The sequence below is a fragment of the Trifolium pratense genome, linkage group LG5 (genome assembly GCF_020283565.1).
Source record: "Trifolium pratense cultivar HEN17-A07 linkage group LG5, ARS_RC_1.1, whole genome shotgun sequence".
Classification (NCBI taxonomy): domain Eukaryota; kingdom Viridiplantae; phylum Streptophyta; class Magnoliopsida; order Fabales; family Fabaceae; genus Trifolium; species Trifolium pratense.
Window position 1 is genome coordinate 42930469 of NC_060063.1, and position 25231 is coordinate 42955699.

Sequence of the window (25231 nt, forward strand, 5' to 3'; positions counted from 1 at the left end):
AACTTTCTAAAATTGATGATCATCATTCTAACAAATATTTGATTGTCTTTGACCACCACCGTAAATTTGTAACCATCAACATTTACTATTCTGACCACCACAAACCACCACTATAATATTCGTTAACCACCACTAGTCACCACTCTTATCACAACAAGTGACCACCAATCTAACCACCTCAAATCACCTATCTAATCACATTCAATCACCACTTGACCATCACTCACTAATCTCCTTAAAATACTGGGTGTGTTTGGTAAGTTCAATAAGCTAACTTATAGTTTATTGGACTAACTTATAAGCTTGTTTGATAAAAATAGACGTGTTTGGTAACAATCTTATCTAATTAACTTATAACATTTTTTTGAGATGTTATTTCAAGTAGCATATGAGCTTATAACTTATAGCTTTTTACATTTTATTTCATATTTACCCTTATTATTATTATTTAAATATAATAACTATCCACTAATCATATACTTTTATGTCATTTTATACTTACAACGGCTAAATTTGTCAACCACTTTAATTTTATTCTACAAATTTCTCAACTTAATTTATCAACTATCAGCTTATAACTTATTTTTACCAGAAATATTATTCTATACACCCAAGTAAAAATCCAACACTAAACCAAATAATTAAGAATTCAAATATCTACTATTTTCAAAATTGTGGCGAAAATTATCTAAATTTAGTTATTTAACCAACACAACCAACACATGAAATTAGATTAGATGCTCTTAAATCCTCCATTCAGACAAAATACGCCAACCTTTCCGCAGCCTATCTCTCATTTTTCCACTTTCTCTTCATCACACCCCCAATCATTACCCCCTACACCCCACCCCAAAAAATGTCCTCACCGGAAAATCTCCCATTAGAAACCGCTCAAAAAATCATTCTCCGATGGGACTCAACCGCTTCCGAAGAAGCTCGCGAAAAAATGATCTTCGATCAAACCACCGCAAATCGTGAAGAAATCGATCTTTATCTCCAAGCCGTCGATGAAATCCAACGCTCCATATCCTCCACCTCTCTCTCCGACGACCACCACCACACAAAACCTACCTCCACCATCCAGATCGCCATGGCTCGCTTAGAAGACGAGTTTCGTAACATCCTTATCTCTCACACAAATCCAATCGATCCTTCTTTAGATGAAGATTCTTCGTTTTCTTCAAAACGACTTAACGAAGATGAAGTTAGTTACGGCGGCGATAATGATGATGAAGATGATGATAAGCTTCTTCGTTTTGATTCTACTTGTTCTGTTGCTACTACTGCTACTACAACTTCAAGTTACCGATCAACTAGTAGCATCCGTGAGATCGATCTGATACCTTCTGAAGCAGTTTCCGATCTCCGGTGTATCGCCGATAGAATGATTTCATCCGGTTATCTACGTGAGTGTATTCAAGTTTATGGAAGTGTGAGAAAATCTGCTGTTGATTCGAGTTTTAAGAAACTCGGTGTTGAGAAATTGAGTATTGGTGATGTTCAGAGATTGGATTGGGAACAGTTAGAAACGAAGATTCGGAGATGGATTAGAGCGGCTAAGGTTTGTGTTCGAACGCTTTTCGCGAGTGAGAAGAGATTATGTGAACAGATTTTTGATGGAATTGGTACTTCTATTGATGATGCTTGTTTTATGGAAACTGTTAAAGGTCCTGCAATTCAGCTTTTCAATTTTGCTGAAGCTATTAGTATTAGTCGTAGATCGCCCGAAAAATTGTTTAAGATACTTGATCTTCATGATGCTTTAATGGATTTGATTCCTGATATTGATGCTGTTTTTGATTCTAAGTCGTCTGAATCGATTAGGGTTCAGGCGGCTGAGATTTTGTCGCGTTTAGCGGAAGCTGCTAGAGGGATTTTATCTGAATTTGAAAATGCTGTTCTTAAGGAGCCTTCTAAGGTTCCTGTTCCTGGCGGAACGATTCATCCTTTGACTAGGTATGTTATGAATTATATAAGCTTGATTTCTGATTATAAGCAGACTTTGTATGAGCTTATAGTTTCGAAGCCTTCAAATGGTTCGAGGAATTCGGGTGATCCTTTGAGTCCTGATATGGATTTCGATGAGGTTGAAGAGAAACCGCCTTTGGCTATTCATTTGATTTGGATTATTGTTATATTGCAATTTAATTTGGATGGTAAGTCAAAGCATTATAAAGATGCTTCTTTGTTGCATTTGTTTATAATGAACAATGTTCATTATATTGTTCAAAAGGTTAGAGGGTCGCCCGAGTTGAGGGAAATGATCGGGGATGATTATTTGAAGAAGTTGACTGGGAAATTTCGACAGGCTGCTACTAGCTATCAGAGAGCAACTTGGGTTAGGGTTTTGTATTGTTTGAGAGATGAAGGGTTACATGTGAGTGGTGGATTTTCTTCTGGTGTGTCGAAGAGTGCTTTGAGGGAAAGGTTTAAGGCTTTCAATGCTATGTTTGAGGAGGTACATAGGACTCAAGCTGTTTGGTTGATACCGGATTCGCAACTTAGGGAGGAGCTTCGGATTTCTATATCGGAGAAGCTGATTCCCGCGTATAGGTCGTTCCTTGGACGGTTCAGGAGCCATATCGAGAGTGGAAGACATCCGGAGAATTACATTAAGTATTCTGTTGAGGATTTGGAGGATGCTGTTTTGGATTTTTTCGAAGGGATTCCTGTTTCGCAGCACACGAGAAGGAGATCTCAGTGATATGATGGAGTGAAAGTTTTTTGCAACTTAGAAGCTAGGACAAAAGATTCTTTTAATTTTTTCCACTGGAGTGTTCAGGTGATTTTGAGTGCTGGTGATGGTTAATCCGAGGTTTCGATCGCAAGCTCTCTATCTCGAGTGCTTCCGTGATTTACCATCCAGGATTCTCAGGAATGAAAAGATTTTTATTTTGTGAAGATTGGTATGGCTTATGAAAAGCCAAAGTAGCTCTCAGCCTGAATGCTGCTTCATGTAAGCACGTTATTTGATTTCATACCACATTCTAGATTTTGTTTCTTCATTTGTTTATATTGGAATTTGTTGCTGTACGTGTGCTTTTGTTTATTATTATTACTCTAAGGTCACTCAAAAAAGCTGTTTCTTTTGTAGCTTCAAAAGAGACTTATATACAATGTGATAGTTTTGGAACTTATAGATAGATGCATGTTGAAATTGAAATCTTAGATATCTCTCATCATTCCAAGCAAGAATGTAACAGTATGAATCTTTCTTCCATTTGTTTGTCTATTTTTCCTGTTGTGATTTTTTCATTGTTTGTAATTAGATGATTAGTGATTCAGTGTTGGTTAAAACAGTGTTTTAAAATCAGGTTCAACGGGGAACCAATAGGTTCGCCGGTTGGCTTGATCCCACTAGTGTTAACTGGTTGGGTTGTGGTTGGTTCAACCGGTTTTTGATTTATTTTTTGCAATTGTATTTATTTATTTTTATATTTTTTATAATTTAATTTATGTCATCTTGTTCACCATAGTAGAACCTGTTGAACTATGTCTCGGAGATCTCATGGGTCAATCTCCGATTCAGTTTTAAAAACACCGGGTTAATAATAATTTCACCCTTTCTATATTTTGCATTGACCAGCCACTAAGTTTGTATTATCATTTTATTTAAAGGTTTTTTGTTTTGAAAAACCAAGTTCCTCTAATTGAATGGTAATTAACCCTGTAAAGCATTTTCTTAATTTCATATTTGAAAATAGGTCACAATAATATGTTCTGCCCAAATATTTGAACTAGCGTTAGAGCTTAGAACAAAGTCACAATCTGGACCGTCACATCATATGATTAGATGACTCATTCTAATTTTGATAAATGAGGTCTAAAATACAAAGTAGAAATTGAGTCGTCTGATCTTGATCTCTGATCTTGATCTGACAATCTATCTTGGCGACTAATTTTGTGGACGCTGGGAGTCCAAACCCCTTCGGAATCCTTTCCTTCAAAAACTAGAACTTAGGTGGGTTTTTAGGGTGGTGTGAATGTTGGCAAGATAAAATGATGTATGGTCAGAAGAGCTCTAGTCAGAATGGAGATAATGTATATTGTTGCTCCGTTCTTACTCACAATAATGCAATTGGAATGTTTTGTCATCTATATCAACCAAAACTTGGTTGTTAAAAATAATAATTAATAAGCTTAAAATATACCATTGCATGTTTTTATGTACTTTGAAAATGTAATAATAAATTTCCACATAACTTGTGTTAATGGAGAATCACTGCACATATCCATGTTTTCCAACCTAGATTGAGGATGAATCAACTCGTTCAAATTATGTTTACATCATTTACATGACAATTTCAATGAGACAGAATCTGTAATAAAAGCTCAATAAAATAACGTACGGCAGATGGAAGAATTAACAAGATTTTGCAGCCAAACATAAGATTGTCTTGTTAGTGTTGAGGTGAAACATGTTAGTCCTCACAGCTGCTGCAGTACTTTGTAATAGGATCCAAATCCAAGTTAAGAAACAATTAAGGGCATAACGATTACCACTTAGCAGCAACATGTACCAAGGACTGTGACATTATTTTGGTCAATAGCAAGGACTATGTCATTTATTTTTGTCATCATAGTAAGGACTATGACATGAATTACATGTTTTGGAGAACTTTTGGGCTTTGAGCTATATATATTGTTACATGCGAAATTTCCTCCACTTAGTGGTGACTAATCTTCGTCGAAAGAACCTGTGAGATACATGGTGGATTATGTTGGCACAACAATTAATAAAATTGATACTTGCAAACTAAGCAATTGAAAGGAATGGAAGAAACGATAGAGAGATTATAGTCCCAATCTAAGATTCTCATTAGAAGTGAAAAATAAAGAGATTTCAACTATTTATAAGATGTAACTTGCTAGTCAAGCAACTTTCAACAACTTAACCAACATAACAAATTTTTTAACAAACTAACTAACTTGTTATGGATTAGTTATTTGACAGTGTCTCCCATTCCAACCAAATTTATTCTATATGCAAAAAATAGATATTAAATCTATGATCACTTGCTTATGACGTCCAAATTTCTTACCACTTGTATAAATTCATTGTTAGTTTTGACCTATTTTTTCTATTCTTACTCACTTTTTTATATGATAAATGTGCTTATTATTACCAAAAAAAAATGTTTAGCTATTACCAAGAGCATTACGATGAAATTGCAAAAATCTCATCAAAACTTAAGAAGTGGTCACTAATTTGAATTTGAGTCATGATAATAGAACATTATTAAAACTCTTGAGGCAGAGTTTTGTTGTATGTGTAATTTAATCCAGCTCAGTAAAAATTAATTCTCAGATTCTCGATTTATACCAAAAAGAATAACAATTGATTTTCCTTCTAACCTGGTTTGACGAAAAGTGATAAAAGTAATTTTTATGATAGGTTAAAAAATTTATACCAAGTATCACATCAAATTGATTTCAAAGCAAAAACATCCATATATACAAAAAAAAAAATTAACCAATATTTTTTTCAAATGATTTCATTATATTTTCAGTCCCCCTAACTAGCACTGTTATGATTTTGGTTCCACAAAAATGGTTCAAAATAAATCTCAATACAAAAATAAAGATAAAATGCAATTAAGGTCTGTCACATTCCAATTAAGTATTTTGTACAATAAAATATTTAAGAAGTTATGATAGATTTGAGATATGTGCAATTTTCTTTTAAAAGTTTATAACTTGGAAATTATGCAAGTTTTATTTTGTGAGATTAAGCTTTGAGGATATTTTGGGATTTATTTTTATTGAGTTTATTGAGTGTAATTTGACATTTTAATTTCTACAGTTTGAATAGAAGAGTATTTAAAACTCAATTCAATATTATATGAAAATTTAGAACATATTGTTAAAATAAACTAAAGCAATAAGATTCTGAACATCATTCATCATCATCAATACTATATAGCTGGAAACTTGAAAATGGAAAGAAAAAAAAAAAGTTATAGAAAGTGTTCCCCACATGTATACTTGCATGCATGCACATGGATAAAATAAATAAAATATATCATAATTGAAGACAATTTCCTTTGTATTAGTAAACTGAACTGAACTATACTTTTATCATGGAATCAAATCTCACAAGTAACTGCAGGTTGAAAATGCTAACAGATCAAGAACAAAGAAGATTAATGAAAAAAAATAAAAAATAATAGCAAAAGAGTTATAGATCTAATTTTTAGTAAAAGAAAAGAGTTATAGAGCTAATGATACTATGGAATTACAGAACCATTGCTACATTCTAGCTTATTCTCTTTTATCTTCTTCTAAATCATCATTTGAATTTTCATTGCTGGTTTGTACTGGTCTAGCATCTGTCACACTTCTTACATCCTTTGGTAAAATAGATGATGGTTTTATGAGTGTCAAAGTAGTATCGTCTCTATCGAACTCTTCACTCCCATCTTCGCGGTAAGCATATCTGTCATTAACAGAAAAAAAGAACAGCAACGGAGGTGAGATACAAAAATGAGGTATGTGGACATAAAGCATAGAAGTAAAAACTCATCTTGTTATGTTACTACAGGCATCCGCGTTTGGATAAACAATTTAAGAAGTTGTAGCATAAACACTTATCATATAAGTGCTTATGTATAAGCTATTTTGAAGACCTTATGGAAATAAGTTAAAAACAACTATGAACATGTCATAAGTTGTTTCTATAAACTTCCCTAATAGTCTCACAAGGACTTATGTCGGTACTCAGTAGTTAAGCTCAAATAAGTCAATTCAAACAGGATAATAAAAGGACTTAAAGATGGAGGTATGGATTTTACCGTGTTGAATTTTGAGATGGTGCCCAGACAACACAGATGACACAAAGGAGAGAGTAAGACAGAACTTGCCAAAAGGCTGGGATGATCCAAGCATTTTGCCATTGCTCATTGTATATATCATTTGATTTGAAATACAGCTGAAACAAAAGTACAAACGTAAGCACAAGATGTAACAAAATTGCAGAATATTTCCTGATCTTGTCTAGATTAAAACTCCTTTTGATTTGTTCACAGCATTTGATTCCATTGATTACCTAAACTAATGAGCTTGACTCAACTATCATAATTCATAAGTAATTGAAATGTGTTTTTCTGCTTGTGAATTACCTCATAGCATATCCATCCCACAGATACAACCACAGCTACTGCCAAAGCATTGGTGAACTTTCTATACATATCCAATTTGATCATCATCCTTCTGGTCTGTCACATTGCATAAGCAGATAAGAGACAATTTAAGATTGTTATTATTACATTAAACGTCATTACAAAGTGAATTGAGTCGTTTAACATCTTACGTGGTGCAGAATCATATCAAAAGTTTAAGATAATCAGCCAAATTTGTACGTAAAAGCGATAAAAGCATATCATGGTTTTTGTGAAATAAACTATATAGTGATATCGTAGCGTTGCAGATGAGTACCTGAAGCTTATTTAAAGTTGCAGATAGTGAAGTAAAGATCCAAAGAATGAAGAAAACGTCTAATACTGCAGCGGGAAGAACCAAGAAAAGTTTTGCCTTTCCAGAAAGATCGCTTACTGCACCGACATGTTCAACCAATTCAAGCACTTCAGATGCAACAAAGAATGTTCCACCAAGCAAAACAACCTTTGATGTAAGGCCTCCAAGGGTAGGTCTCACAACACCGTATCCCATCGAAACGATTAGAATGATCAACCGTGCGACAGTTCTCTTAACTGTCCCGAAGGTGACTGCCCATACAGTCGTCCCGGTTGGCCTGATTCCTGTTTCGCTAAATTCAGCATAGTCAAAGTACCAAAAAGCCATCTCAAACATGCCTAGTGTTATCACTAGTGTTATGCAGTTCTGCAATGGAAATACTTCCTTCCAAAATCTAAGATATTGAAAGAACCAAAAGATTCCAAGCAACACATATGCAAAAGACATGAACTGGAAGAAAATTTTCATAGGTGCCATTCTACCGGGAAGATAACCGGACGGATTCTTCCATACAGTTTTCCCTTCAACAACCAATTCCTTAAGCCTTGGATCACAATGGATGAAATACAAATTATACATTCCGGTTTTTGTGATTTGTATCGATTTCAACGGCAGCTCTGCTACTTCATCATCTAAGTTAAAAGTGACGCCGTAAACTTGAGGCCAGTCCGTGTTGACTGTAGAACGACGGTGAATGACCTGTCCTTCATTGCACACTCCGAGTTTTGCCAGATCACCGGTGCAACAGACAGCCCTTTGACCCCCGTAGGCCGAACCACCGATCGTCTCTCTATCTTCAACTTCAAAAACAACAGCTTGAACCGGCCACGAGCTAAAGTTTGATAATTCCTTGTTTCTTCGGAATGTGACTTTATCAAACCTGGTTTTCACATCACAACGTCAAATCCCAATCAACAAAAAAACATCAGCATATTTTCCAAGACACAATAAGCACTTGTGTGATGATTTAACTGGTTTATCTACTAGTATAAGCACTTGCCAGACTGTTTAGGAGAGCTTATAGAAACAACTTAAGACATATTAATAAGCTTTTTTTAAGCTTATTTCCATAAGCTCTCCAATCAAGCTTATAAAAACAGCTTATAATTTATATGTAAACAGTTTAACTTTATTTTATCTTTTGTTATACAAATAGCTTATACATAACATAACCACTTATATGATAAGCACTTAGTTAAGCTAATTATCCAAACAGGACCTTAAAACTAGTCAATGGGCCATCATTTTTGGTACCGACAGTTGCAAAAAGTATATTTTCATCAGATTCCTGAAAATTCTGAGTACCCCAGAAACTTCAAATTTCAAATCTAACAAAGATTCTACATTTCACTCATTGAAATAAATTGGGGACATCAGCTACAACAATTGCTAATTTTAACCAAAAAATCTCAAACACACTACACTGAAAAACCTGAATATACAAAAATTCAAGAAACATATAAAATAATTCTAAATCTAGCATGATGTACCCAAATGAATGTAATGAACAAAAACATAAAAAGATAAGAAATTTAAGCAAAAGAGAAAAAACCCAGAAAGGAATGTGAAGTGAAATGATGAAAAACCTTATGAAAGAGTCGGCAATTGAAGGTGAGAAGGAAGTGTCATTGAGGGTAGATGAGTAAATTCCTTCGCTACCTCCATGGAAGACAAAGGCGTTACCTTTGGCAGAGAAAGATTCACCTTTGTAATCATGAACGGAAGCTTCTGTGTGCAGAGATATCATCAGTAACAGAATTGTAAGGGCAGTGACAGTGACAGAAGACATTTTGGAGAGAGAAAAGGATTGTGGATCTGTGGAAATGGTGAAGAAGATTTGTTTTTTGTATGAATTTGGAACTGTGAAGTGTAAGAAAGAAGAAGAAGAATGGGTTTAACTGAGGTAGATGAGTGAGGTAAGGATCATTGCTTTTTCTATATATTTTTAGGCTTAGTTTGGTAAAAAAAATACGGTTAAGGTAGTTTAATGAGGTTGTAATAAGCTGATAGCTTACTCCAAGTAAGTTTAGTGCAGTTGGTAGAGAGATCGCACTATATGTGCAGGAACTCGAGTTTGAATTTGGAACGCTCCACTTATTCATTTTTAAGGTATATTTTCTAGCCACTAGGCTACTTGACCAAAAAAATAAGCTGATAGCTTATGATGATCAGATTTGTGGATTGAATTTGTAACGTGTCTTTCGTAAAATTAACTGTTGAATTAATTTAAAAGTATGAAATGTCGAAAAATATTTAAATATAAGATATAATTTATGAAAAAATGATGGTTGTTAAATGAAATAAGTTAGCAAGGTGTGTTTATATTAAATGAAATAAGTTATTTTTCTTATATTTGTTCTAGGGCTTTTAAAATGTCGAAAATGGGGCTAATAACTAATTGGTGTTTTTGTTGAAGATTTGTAAGGAATTGATGTTTAATTTAACCTTCGATAACAATGGTTTCTTCGTATAGATAACAATGATTGATGGTGTTGTTAAACTTGCGTCTTATATGAAGATCCCGCAGTCAACTATTCTTATCAAATAGGAGCTCTTTCTATAAGTATATTTAAGTTTAATGTAGGTGGAGTTCGATCTTTGACTTTTGTATATGAAGAAAATTCGGATGGATGGAAAAATCTACTTTGTATATCCCATAAGTTTTCGACAAAAATTAATCATTGTTATATGACATTGAAAACTTTATACTTAAACATGATATAACATGATAAAAAGAAAAATTATCAGAATAGTTCCATGGTTTACTTATTTTGTCACACGTACTTTTTTTTACACTTGTCAAATTATGTTAATATATTAAAAAACATTTAGATAAGATTACATAAATCTCTTCTAGTTTTTTTTTATTTTTTTAATAATCTCTTCTAGTTTAATTAAAGTTATGAATTTGAATTTAAAGTTCGAGAAATTAATCTCTATCATTGTGTGTATCTGATTTTCAAAAAAATTAACCTAATATATTTTTCCAATCATGTATAAATATATATATTTTTATCTTGTAAATAATATTCAAATTTTCAATAACATAAGATTAATAAAATTCTTGTAAAAAAAAAAAGATTAATAAAATTTGTATATATGATATTTTGTGCAATATTTTTAAAAACGTAAACTATAAAAAAAAAAAACTCATTCAACTAATCTATTTTATCAAAAATAAAATAAATAAATTACACCGAAGCATCATTTGATTTTGTTACACCGCTCAATAATATTTTAACTATTTAGTATATAAAAAAGAACTTGGGTTTGGAAAGTCAAAAGTTGGGTGAGGGGTGGCTAGGACGGGGCCTTCTATGAATATTTTAAAGGAGAATGTTAACTTGTGCCCTTAAGGCACATGTTAAGGAAGCAAAAATAGAAATTATTAAATGCTAATTTGTACATTTTGACTTTTGAAGCATTAAATTTCTTGTATCATTAAATGATGAATTTCTATTTTGGTATATCTTAACATGTGCCTAAGGGCACATGTTAACAAGACCCTATTTTAAATTTGAGGAGTGCTAGAGTCACACCCTCTAACACACTCCTTTAAACACACTCCAATATCTTAATGTCACGTCACCTATTTTTTAATTGTTAACCTTGTAACCGGTACAGCAAGTTGTTGGACAAGTTAACCTTCTCTTCTTTTTTTTGTTAGTGACAAGTTAACCTTTTTGTTTTATGCTTTATTTTTTTTTTCTTCTTTAAATTGTATTTTTTTCATCTTCCTCATTCACGGTCTGTGTATTTCAAAATTGCAGAACTTCCGCAACAAACAAGCAAAATAGCATTGCCTTCTTCATCGTTTGGCACCCATGGACAAAATTAGATTTTCCAGAAGAAATTAAATTGTAAAATAACAATAAATAAAAACTTGTATATCTATACCCAGCAAATCTATGTTTATTCTATAGTCGATTTGATTCAACAATTAATTCAATTACTAATAACCAGCAACTCACATAAACTGATTCTGTTCGCAGTTCGCACGCAACAACGACAACCAGATCTCGCAACTACAACAACCTATGTACAAGAGAAATACAACCTAAAATCATATTTGTTCACCCTAACGGAGACGGAAGCGGCTTCCGAAGATCGTGGCAAAAAACGACATGTAGGCAACGAAGCATATGATAGAGACGGCCATGGGATATGTGATTGGAGATTTGGAGCTCTGGAGATGGAGACAATCGGAGAAGACATCGATGTTTTTCTGGAAACATTTTTATTATTTTTTATTTTAAATGAAAGAATCGTAAAGAAAATTAAAAAGAAAAGAACTTAACTTTGAAAGTGTTGAACCGGTTACAAGGTTAACAATTGAAAAATAGCTAATGTGTCATTATGATATTGGAGTGTGTTTAAAGGAGTGTGTTAGAGGGTGTGACCCTAGCACTCCTCTTTAAATTTAATGTATTAATTTATTTTCTTCGTGCAGAGAATGACAAAGGTTGTCGGTGCCCTAAATATAGTCACTCACAGCATGTTTTTTCTGTGTTAAATTAAATTGAATGGATACAAAAAACAAAGGAAATTAGGATAATGTAAAGTAATTTTACACTAATATTTTTCTTTTACGATGAAACTGAGGATTGAACTCAGAACCTATAGCGTACTATCAAAATAGTTTACACCTATAGTTTTAGTTAGGTTGCAAAGACATTTCTTATAGGCTAGTATGCACATGATATAGTTTACACCTATATTTTTAGGTTGCAAAGACATTTCAGACCATACCATATCATTTTATTTTTCTTCGACAGAGAAGAATACTATATAATATAACTATTTAGCATAACTAGAAGCCTTTTCATTTCCAAATTTCCAAACCAGATATTCAAAATGTCAGCTATGGATGAAAACATGCTATAAAATAATTGACATTTTTTTCCTTCTTTTTTGACAAGAAAAGAAAGCAAAGGAATAATTATAGTATTGATTCCAAGGAATAATATTACACAATAAATTTTAACAATGTTTTCATGCCTCCCATGAAAACCAACCAACAATATCCGAGAAATGCCGCTATAATATTTGCGGATGAGCAAGTGTAGAGAGTTAATCACTAGTCCAAGTCAAGGAACTCCATTCTTTTTCTCATAGTCCCTTTCAGTTCTGAAGCATCCCTTTCTACTTTTTGTGCCTACAATATCACATTTCCATTCAATATAGAATATTTAACAAACTATTGTTTGCATTATTGCATACAAACAACTTGTAGAACCGCATGCAACCACTTTACAAATCAAACAGAAAATCAATCATAAGTAAAATTTATCAAGTTCAAACAACCACTACAGCTTATCAATCATACATCAAACGGGAAAGTAGTTTAAGTATTTTAGTCTAAGAATTTAATTTTTAAAGAAGGATTTTCAAAATTTCGGATTAATTATATGTTAAAAGGTTGTTAAGTTATATTGGGTCTATGAATCATCAGTTTAAGGATGTGACATTTTTCTGCATAAATATGAAGCTCTTCTGGTCTGTGCATAACAAAATACTTCTGGTCTGCATAATTATGAAACCGTTCTATGTGTTAAATTTTCTGCATTTGACCAAAAATCTGAACTAAGAAGTATTTCAATACATGCAATAGCAAAATACTAGCTTACTGCTAAGGTAAGTAAAGAGATAAACAGCCAGGAAAAGTAGGGCATGGAAGGGCTTCTCTCAATCAGTTTATATTTATAATGCCACAACCATCTACATAAAGAAGACGTATTCAAGGATCCTTAATAAGTAGTACTAATTTAATTGCTAGAATTTGGTAAGCAGGGTCAATACATAAGTGAAGTTTACTATGTCAATCCAAATGATAAAAAGCATGGACTATTAGTTTATGTTTATCCACTTTGTATCTAGTTATTGTCATATTAGTACAAGCAACCTGGTGTTGTAATTTGTAAAACTCTTGGAATGGGTCCGAGGTAAATTCGGATCCATTGTCGGTCTACTGTAGACAGGCTTATCTTATGACTTATATTTGCATGAGACTAATTTCACGACTCAACCCAATGACGTAGTCTTGAAGCATCAATTCTAACTATAGTACCAACTACTACCAATACAACACTCATCATCATCATCACCACAATATAAGTTAACCTTAATCCCCAAGCCAAGAAATATATAACTTGCCATCAAATACTGTAATGACTAGTAGATTCACACACAAAAGTACATTAGTTGTGTTTGGAACCCATAAACATATTCTGAGGTTTCAGAGAAGTAAGTAAAAACAACGAAAGAAGGGAACAAAAGAAATAATACTTCAGCAGTGTTTGTTGAGTTGCAGAGGGAACAAGAGACCTAAGAAGCAAATTTTCAGTCCCATGTTTGCCCTTCACAAAGGGTTTTCCCCTTTCCACAGCTAGAGCTCCGTTTTCAATGATAACAAATCAGAATGCCCCCTCTTTTGTGTTCTCCTATTTAAGCCAATTCCCTAACTCTTAACACTTCAACTACCCAACATGACTATTCTTACTAAATAACTATTCTTATTTCTAACTAACTACTATCAAACCCTATCAATCTGTTTCATTCAGAAGTGTTTTGCATCTTCAAGATGTAACGAATGTTTGTAAAGAGAAGAAAAAAAAATGAAATTAGATGATAATAGGCACTCTGGGACTGAAATGAATGTATATGTCACAACATTGTATTACCTTAGTGAGTGGAAAAACAAGGTCACAGAAATTTGACAAAGAATATCATATAGAAGTTCAATTTAGGAGTATTTACCTTCCTGATTTCTTCCGTAGGAACACGAGTTATATGTGGGGGAAGTTCCTCCCTCTCTAAGTCCTGAAAGTTGAAAGACGATTGTAAAACTGAGAATAACAAGTAGAAATAGTTTTAAATGCAAAGGGAAATAATTAGCAATCATACCATCTCACCGATTAGAACAACATTTTCTCCACGGATTACATAAAGACCTAGAGGAATGTCGCAATATAGATCACCAACAATAACCCTCTCACATGCACCCTCAAGAACAGCATTAGCTGCATGTTATTGATAGGAAACTATTAGAAATTCAATGTTAAGCATGTCAAATCTTTACATAATTTGAGAACTTTTTACCAAATTGATCAAAAGAACGAAGTGTCCCCATGAGCTTTCTACCATCTCTTAGCAATATAAGAAGTTTCTCTACAACAACAATTAGTGTCAGTTTTTTTTTTAGACCATAAAATTGGTATTAAATATAAAAACAGGTTCACCTCGATTGTAAACCAAGGTTTATTTACCACTTCTAATTAGTTTTCATAACTTTTGAACAATATATACACAATCCATTTCATAAAGGTTTTCTACGATAACGTTAACAGATGAGATTATTCATTCACTCACACAAATTACAATTCCAAAGCAATGCCATTTGCATATTCAGCTCAATTCAAGATAACATATTGTCATGAAATCAACTATCCCAAAAGCTTAAGGTGATACTGATAGGTAAAAGCACATGAATGATTTTAAATCTAACACATTAATGCACAGGAAAACCTAACCTTGGGCTGAAAGTTAAAATTTATATAGAAGACAAGATGCAACAAGAATCAAACTCTTTAGATTCCATGATCACGGAGGCTTCAATATCATGTCATGAACCAAAGCCTAAGCCATTAAGTGAAAGCTCATGAATGGTTTATATCTAACATGTGACAATTGTTAATAGTACTATCTTAAGCATCCACTTATTCAGGAATTATTCAAGGTTTCTGGCATTAACATGTATAGTAATTAAAGAGTAAAAACTTTAGAGGTCCAGTTTGCTAGCGCTAAATGCTAATGGATATTATACTAGAATCGAAGAATAATGAGACCAAGTTGAGTGAAAAACAGAGGTCCTCAAATTGCAATCAATTAAAGAGGTCAACCATAGAGATTTTCACTTCTCATTACTCTCTAGATGTCACAAAAGCCATCTTATATCATACCAAGCATGTCTATATGTTTCTATGTTCCATAGTTCTTAACATACTACACTATACTCCCTCCGGTCACTATTATATGCAAAAAACCACTTTTTAGATTCATTGGGAAATTGATGTATTTGGTCTGTAATATAGACCACATACATTAGTTTTCCAATGAACCTAAAAAATGGTTTTTTGCTTATAATAGTGACCGGAGGGAGTAGTTCTTATTCACACTAGAAGCTCTGGATATCAAGCTAATCATTCCCTATCTTACCACCAGTTATGATTTTTTACTTTCTATATATTCAGCAACTAAAAGTTTACCATTATCCCTTCAGAATCTAATTCAAACTATTTGTCAAAACAACTCAGTTCCCTAATGTCATGTAGGAATCATGATTTTTTTTGCTTTTACATGCACAGTTCATAATAAACATGCACGATGGTCACTACTATCAGTAGAAAGCACCGTGTCCATACCTTCCTTTTCCTCACATCACAAGTCACAACATTAGAATCTATCTATTCTCTTTTTCCTAACCACACAAGTCTGAAATTCATACTTCTCTTTCCCACCATTTTTTCTTCACACCCATACAATATTTGCACAATTTACACATGATCTATACCAGTTATTATTAAAACATGAGTAACGGGAATGCACTTTCAGTGTAAACTAGTTTTACACTAACATCAAATGAAAATATAGTATTTTGTAGTTATTTCTAAATACGGTTGAAGTGGACTCTTTCCCCCTAGGTTACCATATTATAGGTAGGAAGTTTCCACCGCCGTTTGTCAGGAACCTATGGCACACACAAACTCCCCACCCAACAGAATTTTTTCCATACGCAAGAGTCAGGGATCAAACACCTGACCACTTGCAAAGTGGACTTTTATATGTGGCAATATGATAAATTTCCATTCGATGTCAGTGTAAAACAGTACATCATCATTAAAATCTTAAAAACATTAGTCAAGAAAAATTAACATGTAATGTAACAACCCAACCTAGGATTCTTAATGAAAACTTAATCACCTAACTTCCACAGACATATAGAACAAAAAGTTCAACATAAATAAAAAACATAAAAACTCTCTATCCTTAATATCTCACACTCTTGTCCAATCAAGTTCACAACTTTTGACAGAGTAAAAATTACACAAGCAAAAACCAAATAAAGCCATACACACATGTACATATAGAGAGAGAATTCTCACTGTCAAGATAACTAGCAAGTGAAGTAGAAAGGTAGATATCTTCAGAACCAGCCCAAGACATTATGCTTTTTCAGTTTCACAAAAATCTACTGAATTTTTTTTCCCCACTAACTACACCAATGGCATTGCCAGCACCAATTCAACTCTAATTTCTTCAAGATTGAATACCCAATTCCACAAAAAACCTAATTTTTCCAGAAATTAACAGAATGAAGAGAGCTGAGGTTTCAGATCGAAATCGCAGGAGTTGAGAAAAAGGGATGTCTTGTGGAGACGAATGGAATTGGGTGGTTTGAAAAAAGATTTTTTTTTTTTTTTGAAGCCCTTTGAGATTGAATTGCAGCAAATGAGCGAAAAGTTAGGGATTTTGAATGGGAATTATTTCTAGGGTTTGGAAGTTGAGATTTGAGATAGAGATGCAGCTACTTCTATTGCTTCTGCCACTGGTTTTGTTAGTTTAGTTGGGGGTACTCCAAATTAGTTGGACTTTTATGTTCGGTTTGATCGAGGAAAGAAAATTACCGAAATCGATTGATCAAAGTTAATCAAAGTTTATTCATTGGTTTCTATATATTTTATTCTGCCTTAATTATAAACAAAAGTTCACTTTTTAAATAGAGTTTAATTGTTGTGCACCGTCGGTGCAATTTTTTTTTACACATACATCCAATGACGCGTTGCCACATCATTTAATGAATGTGACACATCATGTGTTTTTAATTACCATACATGATGTGTCGGTACATTATTGAATGCATGTGCAAAATAACTTTAGACTGACGGTGCATATAAATTAAATTCTTTTAAATATATTGAATAACTGATGGTCTAGATACATAAATTATTCAATGTTAATTAAGTTGGAGGAGTAATTTTTTATTTATTTTTTAGCTTCGCATAATGAATAATGTATTTGATCTAAAAAATGAATCAATCAACTGGATACATCAATCATTTCATGTATGTAGCAAGCAAAAATATTCTTATATAAGGAACTAGAAAGCGTATGAATTTTTGGTTTAAATTTAATTACTTTTCGAAGAAACTCTAAATTATTAGTGTGACTCCAACGAATTCACAATAGTTGCCACTAATTTAAAAAAATTAAAAGTGTTTCTGAGAGTTTAATTCAATTGAAAGAAACATCATATTTTATATGTAGAAGGTGGAGTTCGAACGTTAGACACTCAACTTATTTATCTTAAACGTAAAATTATATCCACTAAAGTGATTGACAAAAAAAATTAAAGGTAATTTCTTTTATTATATACATATATAATAATTATTACCAACAATGAAACAATATATATGTAAAGAAATGAAATAATACATTATCAATAATTCTGAAAATTTCTATGAAAAAATTGTTGTAGCTAGGGTGTCCCCAATGCGGGTTGGTTCGTTTTTTAGCATAAAAGTCATCCAAACCGAGAGACAAAAATGCATGCGGTTCGGTTTGGTTCGGTTGATTTTAAACAAGTTATCCAAACCAAATCAATGGTGTTCGGGTTGTGCGGTTTATCGCGATATAAAAAAATATAACAATATTACCAACTTGTTACAAAATAAACATAGAAAATTTTAATTTATTTATTGTTTACGTGATATAATATGCATATACAAAAATTACATATTCCAACAGTATAGTTCTGGATCGTGTGAAATGATATGTTTTGACAGCCTACTGTTTTATGGACTCAATTTGGGTTGAACTTGCAAAGTTGGACTACGTAATAGGTTGATTGCTACTAGTTGATAGAGTTAAGTTAACTATTGCAGTTTGGCTTTCTGAAATGAAAACCACAAACCAAACCAAACCAAACTGCACGATTTAGAAGAAAAATGATATGTGCAGTTTAAACTAAATGCAATTTTTCGCGATTTTTGGTTTGAATTGGTTCGATTTGCGGTTTTACTTTTGGATTGGTTCGGATATGAACACTCCTAACTAGTTGTAGTACACTTTTAAGTCTCAGATCGCTTGGAAATGGAAACAAGGGTAAATTATATACAATATTCACACTTCTTAATTCATTGAGGCACTTTTTATAAATGACAAAACCGTGAAGGCTCTACATGTTTAAAGCAGACAATACTTGGAACATGGTGTGACATACTTGAGAGTGAAAACATAACATTGACGCTTGAGGATGGAATTGAACGGGAATGGATCTCTCAATTTTTCTCTCTCAATTTTCCTCAATTTTCACATCACAACTATCAATCAATTTTTCTTTATTTCTTTTAAATATAAATATTATCCTACATTTATAATTTAATAGTCTAAAAGACCACATTATTTCCTCAATTTTATTTTTCACTTGAGAGAATCCTTTCTCGAATTGAATATAAGGAAACACATGCAACCCGAACGAACAATACTCAAAATATTATGTGGCTTAGTTGGAGGGGTACAGATAAAAATAAAAAATCTGATAAAGCATGTTTTGTGAATACAAGAGTTTGTCTTTGTCCAACTTTACAAAAGATCACAGCGATTAAATTAACAAATAGTATCAATTATTAGATTAGATTATTGCTTCAATTATTTCTCTCTAATTCAAATGACACATGACACTACTATGCAAAGATTTGCTTGATCAAAAGTAGGTCACACTTGAAAGTTGGTCATTGAAACATCTTTTTCTAAAAATCATTGGTTCTAAAAACCTAACAAAGGCAATTATAATTCAGGAAAATTCTAAGGCTCTGTTTGGTAACACAAATAAGCTAGCTTATAGCTTATTATATGAGCTTATAAGCTTGTTTCAAAAAATTAGAGGTGTTTGGTAACAAGCTTTTTGTACTAACTTATAGCTTTTTTTCAAATGCGATTTCAAGTAGCATTTGAGCTTATAGCTTATAGCTTTTTACACTTTATTCCATTTTTACCCTTTAATTTAATAACTACCCACTCTAAAAAATAAACTACTCACTATCAATTATGTAATTTTATATTTAATAACCACTTTAAAAGCTAATTTTACCAAACACTTTAATTTCAATAAGCTAGCTTTTCAGCTATCAGCTAGCTTATCAGCTATCAGCTAACTTATAGCTTATTTTTACCAAACAAACCCTAATATGGACCACTTCATCAAGTGGTTCATGGTGGACCAGTCACGAATAACATTATAACGAATACGAATTTTATAAAATCCACCGTTGGATTGAAAGTTTAGATCATATATATCATCCATAGAAAAATTTAGAAAAATTGAAAATCATTTGATATGTTATTAAGACACATCAAGATTAATGGTTTATTAAATAACGTAAATTTTGATGGGTCTCACTAACATATCAAATGATTTTCAAAAAAATGTAAAAAATTTATGGATGGTCTATACGATATAAACTTTTAATCCAATAGTGAATTTTATAAAATTCATATTCGGTAGCTCACTTGTCCACGGTGAACCATTTGTGAATGTGGTCCACCGTAACATTAGCCTTATAATTCATTCCCCAAAAAGCAACAAAGTGAAGTAGGAAAAAATATATATCAATATTTCCAACAAGTTTACAAGGAGAGTAACTAGGTAACAACAAAGTGGAGTAAAAAAAAGATGAGAAATTTGTGTGTAATGAAAATCTAGCCATGCCATGCCATGCTAGTATACAAATCAGAAATCCATTTTGTGATTTTCCATAACATGAGTTGTTCCACATTTGTAGACACAAACACATGAAAAAATTAACGGGTAGCACCGTTAACAAAATAAAGATATCACATATAAACTTCATTTAGAAAAATTTGTGCCCCACTTCATACTCTCCCCATAATCTTGTACATACATTATATGTCTTTCACTTCTTTCTTCAATCTGAGATGTAAAATAATAAGAAGAAGATTAGGGACATGTTATATACACTAATTTGATTGAATATATGTTTTTAAAAAAATGTATCCGCATATTGTTGAGAGTAATCATTCGAGTAAACTAATATCTATTTACGGGTTGACATATTCCGAAATATGTTTACTATACATATACATATAGGTTAGAGAATAAATCTTAGACCAAATGGTTATGAAACTCTAACTCAGACATCTACATATGTTTTACCGTGTTGATATTCGTTTTGATTATGCTACTATGGTCAAAAATGTTTTTTTTAACACTACATATGACTTCCGCTTTTTTAATAAGTTTTTGTCCTTTCTTAGAATCGGACCAACACACTATCTTGATGTATTTTATAAGGTGTCGAGTATACTGTGTCTGATTTGTGTGTCAAAATATCATTATTCGACCGAGGTTCATTAGTATAATTATTAATCGATCATACACAATTACACATCATTCATACAATGCCATTAATCACGGTCCATTTCATTTATCTATTTACTTATGTAAAAATTTCGATTACGGAAGACAAACACAAAATAGTTTATGTTTTTCTTAAAAATCACAAAAAAATATAAATTATTAATGTCAAAATTTATTGAGAACAAGCACTTTATGCTTTAATTCACAATCTTAAATAGCTTACCTTAACATGAACTAATAAAAGGTACTAAAAGTAGAGGCAATATTATATCTCTAGAACAATATCTGCAAGAAGAAGAAAAAATATTTTATTAGTCCATGAACAATGATGTTTATAATTAAGGATTTTAAAGTTATGAATATGAATGTGAAAATGAATTTACATTCAGAATCAGTCTTGACCCATTTACTTCCTTCATCAATTCTCTCCTCTGCTTCATCCTCATTCCTGTTTCTAATATTCTTCTTGTCCTCTATGCACTTCTTTACTACTAATGACCGAGAAGAATTTTGTGTGTATAGTTTCTTGTGAAGCATTGTCCTTAAAAGCTGTAGATTTCAACATAGTCAGTAAAAAATACTAAGTAAGATGTCAAGCTTGCAAAAGGTTTTAAATCACTTCACATTTGCGCTGTGATCAGGGCCGGCCCAAACCCAAAGCAACTGAAACTCCGGTTTTAGGCCCAAATCTTTGGGCTCTTATAAAGGCCTCCAAAATTAATATTATATATAGTTACAAGAGATGAACAAGTAGTATGGCGAATAGCCCAGCAACAATAGACCCCTTAATTTGTATTGATCCTTGATATTGCAAAAATTTACTTATGATGTAGCCACAATTGCAATCGCGAGATATAAAAAAACCTAGAAATTCGCGGCTAAAATTGTTTTTGCTTACTACTTTACCGTACATGCAAATGATTGCTGCATTCAGTCATCTCGTGCATTCACACAGTGAGTGAACACATTGATAGTTGTTGGGTTGAGATCAGACGATCTAGATTTCAAGCTCATTATTTTATATTTTTAAAGAAATCAAATTAATATGCTTTGAAATATGGATTGTCTGATCCCGACCCAACAATCATCAATATGCTGACTACGTGAATGTGTAGGATTGATGAATGCAGGCAAATTAATAAGAAGGTTATCACAAAACAAATAGGTACCTTTTCCATTCTTGATTCTTGAAGAGTATCTCTAAGACTAGGTGTTGGAGCAAATCCACTTCTACAAACAAACATCTTCTTGAGAAGAAAAGAAATAGATTTCTTTCCAATTGATTTCTTGCTTTTTTCGGCACAAATATCTTTGCATTTATCAAGTATAACACTAAGTGTCTTCTCAATATCTTCATCTTTGTCACCACCTGATTCACTGCAAAGTGCATTGCTGATTCTCCTATCAACCTCCAAACTTGATGGACAGTTAAGAAATCTATCAAGAGGAAGCTCAGAAATCTCTTTTTCGACATTTGGTTTTTTTCGTAGAAGTTTAGTTAATTCCTTTTGTAGTTTCCCAATTTCTTCAGGAGTGAAGTCTAGTATTTCCTCTGCTGTTGAAGATGGATCCTCTTGTTGGTTATTTTGGTTATCTATGTTTTGTGTGATTTCATTGTTGTTTCCAAATGTTCCAATTGCTAGCAAACTATGAGGCCAATCACTGAATTCTTCTCTAGGCTCTTGTTTTGCATGATCTGTTCAAAATCCAAAGAAAACATTCTAAGATTCCTACTAAATAAATTATTCTCCCATTTTAATGATATAAATAATTGTTAAACATTCAAAGATACCTTTAATATTAACTAGTATAAGTAAGTTTATGTTTTATTCAGACCATGTTTGGATAAACAATTTCAATGGATGCTTATTATATAAGTGCTTATGTAGTTTTGTACAAACTTTTCCTATTAAAAGATAAAATAAAGTCAAGTTCATGTAAGCTATAATCCATCCTAGATGATTTATGATAATAAGCTAAAAACATTTTATGGACATGTCGTACGTTATTTCTGTAAGCTCTCTTAAATAGTCTCACGAGTGTTATGTTGGTAGATAAATTCAAATAAGACAATCTAAATTCTCGCTTAGTCTTTCTGTTTTAATTTGAAACCATATATGCGGAAAAAATCAGAAGAGAGGAATAACGTAAAATATAACAAAGATTTTGAAGAAAAAAAGAAGACATTCTTTAGAAAAGAAGAAAAAACAGACATGTAAACACATGTTTACTCCTTGTCTTTAATTGTTTTAATTTCATGTTATGTTTCCTTCATTTTGAAGTATATGTTTTTCTATGTATGAGCCAATGAGTAATCTTACATCTTACTGGGAAAAACAACATTAAAATTATCTAAAAGTAATGAAGACTTACATGTAGTAGATGTAGATGTGTTTGATTTTTTATTCTCTTGTTTCCCACCAAGTTTATTTTGCATCCAGCTAAAGAACTACAAGTAACATAAAACATATCAATCATATGATCATATCATATCAAAAGTTTCATAACACAAACTAGATTAACATAATCTCTCTCTCACACACACACACAAAGAAAGCAAAGTGGAAAGATTAAGTAAATTACCTTCATTGTGGAAGGACTAATGCTAGGAATATGAATATGGAAGATGGATGAATGTGTCTAATAATTTGAAAGAACTAGCTAGGTAGCAATAAATATATAAAGTGAAAGGGGACAGTGATATTTGGATGATAGTGATAGTGAGGTAGAGAGCCAGATGTCAAATATGTAAGAATTTGTGAACTAGTGTTTGTTTTTTTATCTACTATATACTAGCATACTAGTACTACTACTAGTAAGTAAATGAAATTTGAGGGTAGATTTTATAAGCCGAGAAAAGAGGGTAGAGCTTTGGGATTAGACAACTTGGTTGGATGATTTTTTTTTAAAAACTACTTTTGCAATTTTTATGTTATTCACTTTCGCTACAAGAAAACAAGGTATTACTGGCGGCCAAAAGCCCTCAATAATGCACAAATTTCGTCAAAATTGCATGCATTATTGGTGGCCAAGGGCCCTCTGAATATTGACCCTCTTCAAATTTGACATTTGGATGGTAAGGTTGTTTCGGATAGTTGAATCCGGATCATTGAACAGTGAACCTCAATGAGAAGCGAGTGGTACATACACACACTCTGACAATCAAGTTAGGCGCCGAATATAAGACATATTAGGATTGATGTTTTCTCTCCCAACCCCCCTCAATTCTTTTCTACCCCTGAATTTCCGTTTTTGTCCTTGGGGGTACTGCGGTTTATACGAACCGAAATAATATGACATGCTGATAAATTTCGGTAACCACTTACCGAAATCTGTGACATTTCGGTTCGCAGGTACCGAAACAATTATTTCGGTAAACTGCTACCGAAAATGGCCTAATTTCAGCGACCAACGTACCGAAATCTATGACATTTCGGTTCGCAGGTACCGAACAAGCTTACATTCATTTTCTGTGTACCGAAAACACTAATGTTCGGTTCGCAGTTACCAAAATGGTCTAATATTTGGCTTCGGTGAATATAAACCGAAGTTTTTTGGCAAAAATGTTTCAAACCGCAAGGGGCAAAATTGGATTTTTGGGGGGTATAAAAGAAATGAGGGGGGTCGGGAGAGAAAACATCATTAGGATTAGGTGTGACATATCTGACCTAAACCATAAGTCAAACTTTTATATATAAGGAATTAGGGTTTCATTTTAAATAGCAAAAATAATTGTTGTTACTTGTTCTGATAAAATTAAATGTAAATTACACATAATTTGTTTTCTATCTTATTTTCTCCATAAACAATGACTAATGAAATTTAGTCTAAATCTTAAAATTTAACGTCGTTTAACTATATAGTATTTTTAAATTTTTTTAAATACTCGTTCATCCAACAACCTATTCACCACTGAGTTGAATCTATTCGAACATGACATAAAAAAATACAAGTTTAATACGTAATCCACCTCAATTAACTTTGAGCTAAAATCAGCTCAATTTGACCTGTGAACACCCTTACTTGTTAGTATGACACCTAAATAAAACGAATGTGAATTGTCTGTTGTAGCAGGATCACACAGTTTCCCATAGTTTTCAATCACAACCATTAAATTTAGGTCCATCGATCAAGATTAAATGTACAATTAAATAATTTTTTTCGTTGGTTCAAATCGGACGATCCACGACTGTGGCAAATCTATTTCCTATATAAATAAATAGAAATAAAGGTTGTAACGTGTGGTTGGTTACTGTGAGGAAATTAGCCATGTGTCAAGTAATGAAAGGGTAATGAGGTACTTTTCTACTAGTAATTAGTGAA

General features: G+C 32.5%; 4 protein-coding genes across 5 annotated transcripts; 1 reads left to right on the top strand and 3 right to left on the bottom strand.

The window, feature by feature from the left end:
* The first annotated feature begins 696 nt into the window (after nt 1–696).
* LOC123884154 (exocyst complex component EXO70A1) lies at nt 697–3404 on the top strand. Its single transcript, XM_045933176.1, has one exon. The coding sequence runs from the start codon at nt 857–859 to the stop codon at nt 2702–2704; it is 1848 nt and encodes a 615-aa protein (XP_045789132.1). The 5' UTR covers nt 697–856; the 3' UTR covers nt 2705–3404.
* A 2624-nt stretch (nt 3405–6028) lies between these two features.
* LOC123885532 (transmembrane protein 87A) lies at nt 6029–9431 on the bottom strand. Its single transcript, XM_045934813.1, has 5 exons — nt 9060–9431; nt 7435–8353; nt 7119–7214; nt 6792–6928; nt 6029–6436 (listed from the first exon to the last, which is right to left on the bottom strand). The coding sequence occupies exons 1-5, from the start codon at nt 9260–9262 to the stop codon at nt 6262–6264; spliced, it is 1530 nt and encodes a 509-aa protein (XP_045790769.1). The 5' UTR covers nt 9263–9431; the 3' UTR covers nt 6029–6261.
* Nucleotides 9432–12279: 2848 nt separating this feature from the next.
* On the bottom strand, nt 12280–17114 carry LOC123885586 (sm-like protein LSM1B). 2 transcript variants are annotated; one of them, XM_045934871.1, is made up of 5 exons: nt 16635–17109; nt 14572–14640; nt 14377–14492; nt 14230–14292; nt 12280–12628 (listed from the first exon to the last, which is right to left on the bottom strand). In XM_045934871.1, the coding sequence occupies exons 1-5, from the start codon at nt 16693–16695 to the stop codon at nt 12551–12553; spliced, it is 387 nt and encodes a 128-aa protein (XP_045790827.1). In that variant the 5' UTR covers nt 16696–17109; the 3' UTR covers nt 12280–12550. The 2 variants fall into 2 exon arrangements, with proteins under 2 accessions (XP_045790827.1, XP_045790828.1); XM_045934872.1 differs by lacking the exon at nt 14572–14640 and having other exon boundaries at nt 16635–17114.
* A 3004-nt stretch (nt 17115–20118) lies between these two features.
* LOC123884802 (protein NEGATIVE GRAVITROPIC RESPONSE OF ROOTS) lies at nt 20119–23572 on the bottom strand. The gene is made up of 6 exons (XM_045934020.1): nt 23492–23572; nt 23282–23357; nt 22078–22604; nt 21292–21457; nt 21132–21193; nt 20119–20461 (listed from the first exon to the last, which is right to left on the bottom strand). The coding sequence occupies exons 1-5, from the start codon at nt 23495–23497 to the stop codon at nt 21174–21176; spliced, it is 795 nt and encodes a 264-aa protein (XP_045789976.1). The 5' UTR covers nt 23498–23572; the 3' UTR covers nt 20119–20461; nt 21132–21173.
* Between the last annotated feature and the right edge of the window lie 1659 nt (nt 23573–25231).

Coding starts and splice junctions, on each gene's coding strand:
- LOC123884154 (XM_045933176.1), top strand. CDS start 857: ATGTCCTCACCGGAAAATCTCCCATTAGAAACCGCTCAAAAAATCATT.
- LOC123885532 (XM_045934813.1), bottom strand. CDS start 9,262: ATGTCTTCTGTCACTGTCACTGCCCTTACAATTCTGTTACTGATGATA. Junction 7,215..7,434: donor CAACTTTAAATAAGCTTCAG/GTACTCATCTGC, acceptor GCAATGTGACAG/ACCAGAAGGATGATGATCAA. Junction 6,437..6,791: donor CCATCTCAAAATTCAACACG/GTAAAATCCATA, acceptor TGTTAATGACAG/ATATGCTTACCGCGAAGATG.
- LOC123885586 (XM_045934871.1), bottom strand. CDS start 16,695: ATGTCTTGGGCTGGTTCTGAAGATATCTACCTTTCTACTTCACTTGCT. Junction 14,493..14,571: donor TCGTTCTTTTGATCAATTTG/GTAAAAAGTTCT, acceptor AATAACATGCAG/CTAATGCTGTTCTTGAGGGT. Junction 14,293..14,376: donor TTGTTCTAATCGGTGAGATG/GTATGATTGCTA, acceptor TTCAACTTTCAG/GACTTAGAGAGGGAGGAACT.
- LOC123884802 (XM_045934020.1), bottom strand. Junction 21,458..22,077: donor AAGAATCAAGAATGGAAAAG/GTACCTATTTGT, acceptor TGAAATCTACAG/CTTTTAAGGACAATGCTTCA. Junction 21,194..21,291: donor GGTCAAGACTGATTCTGAAT/GTAAATTCATTT, acceptor TTCTTCTTGCAG/ATATTGTTCTAGAGATATAA.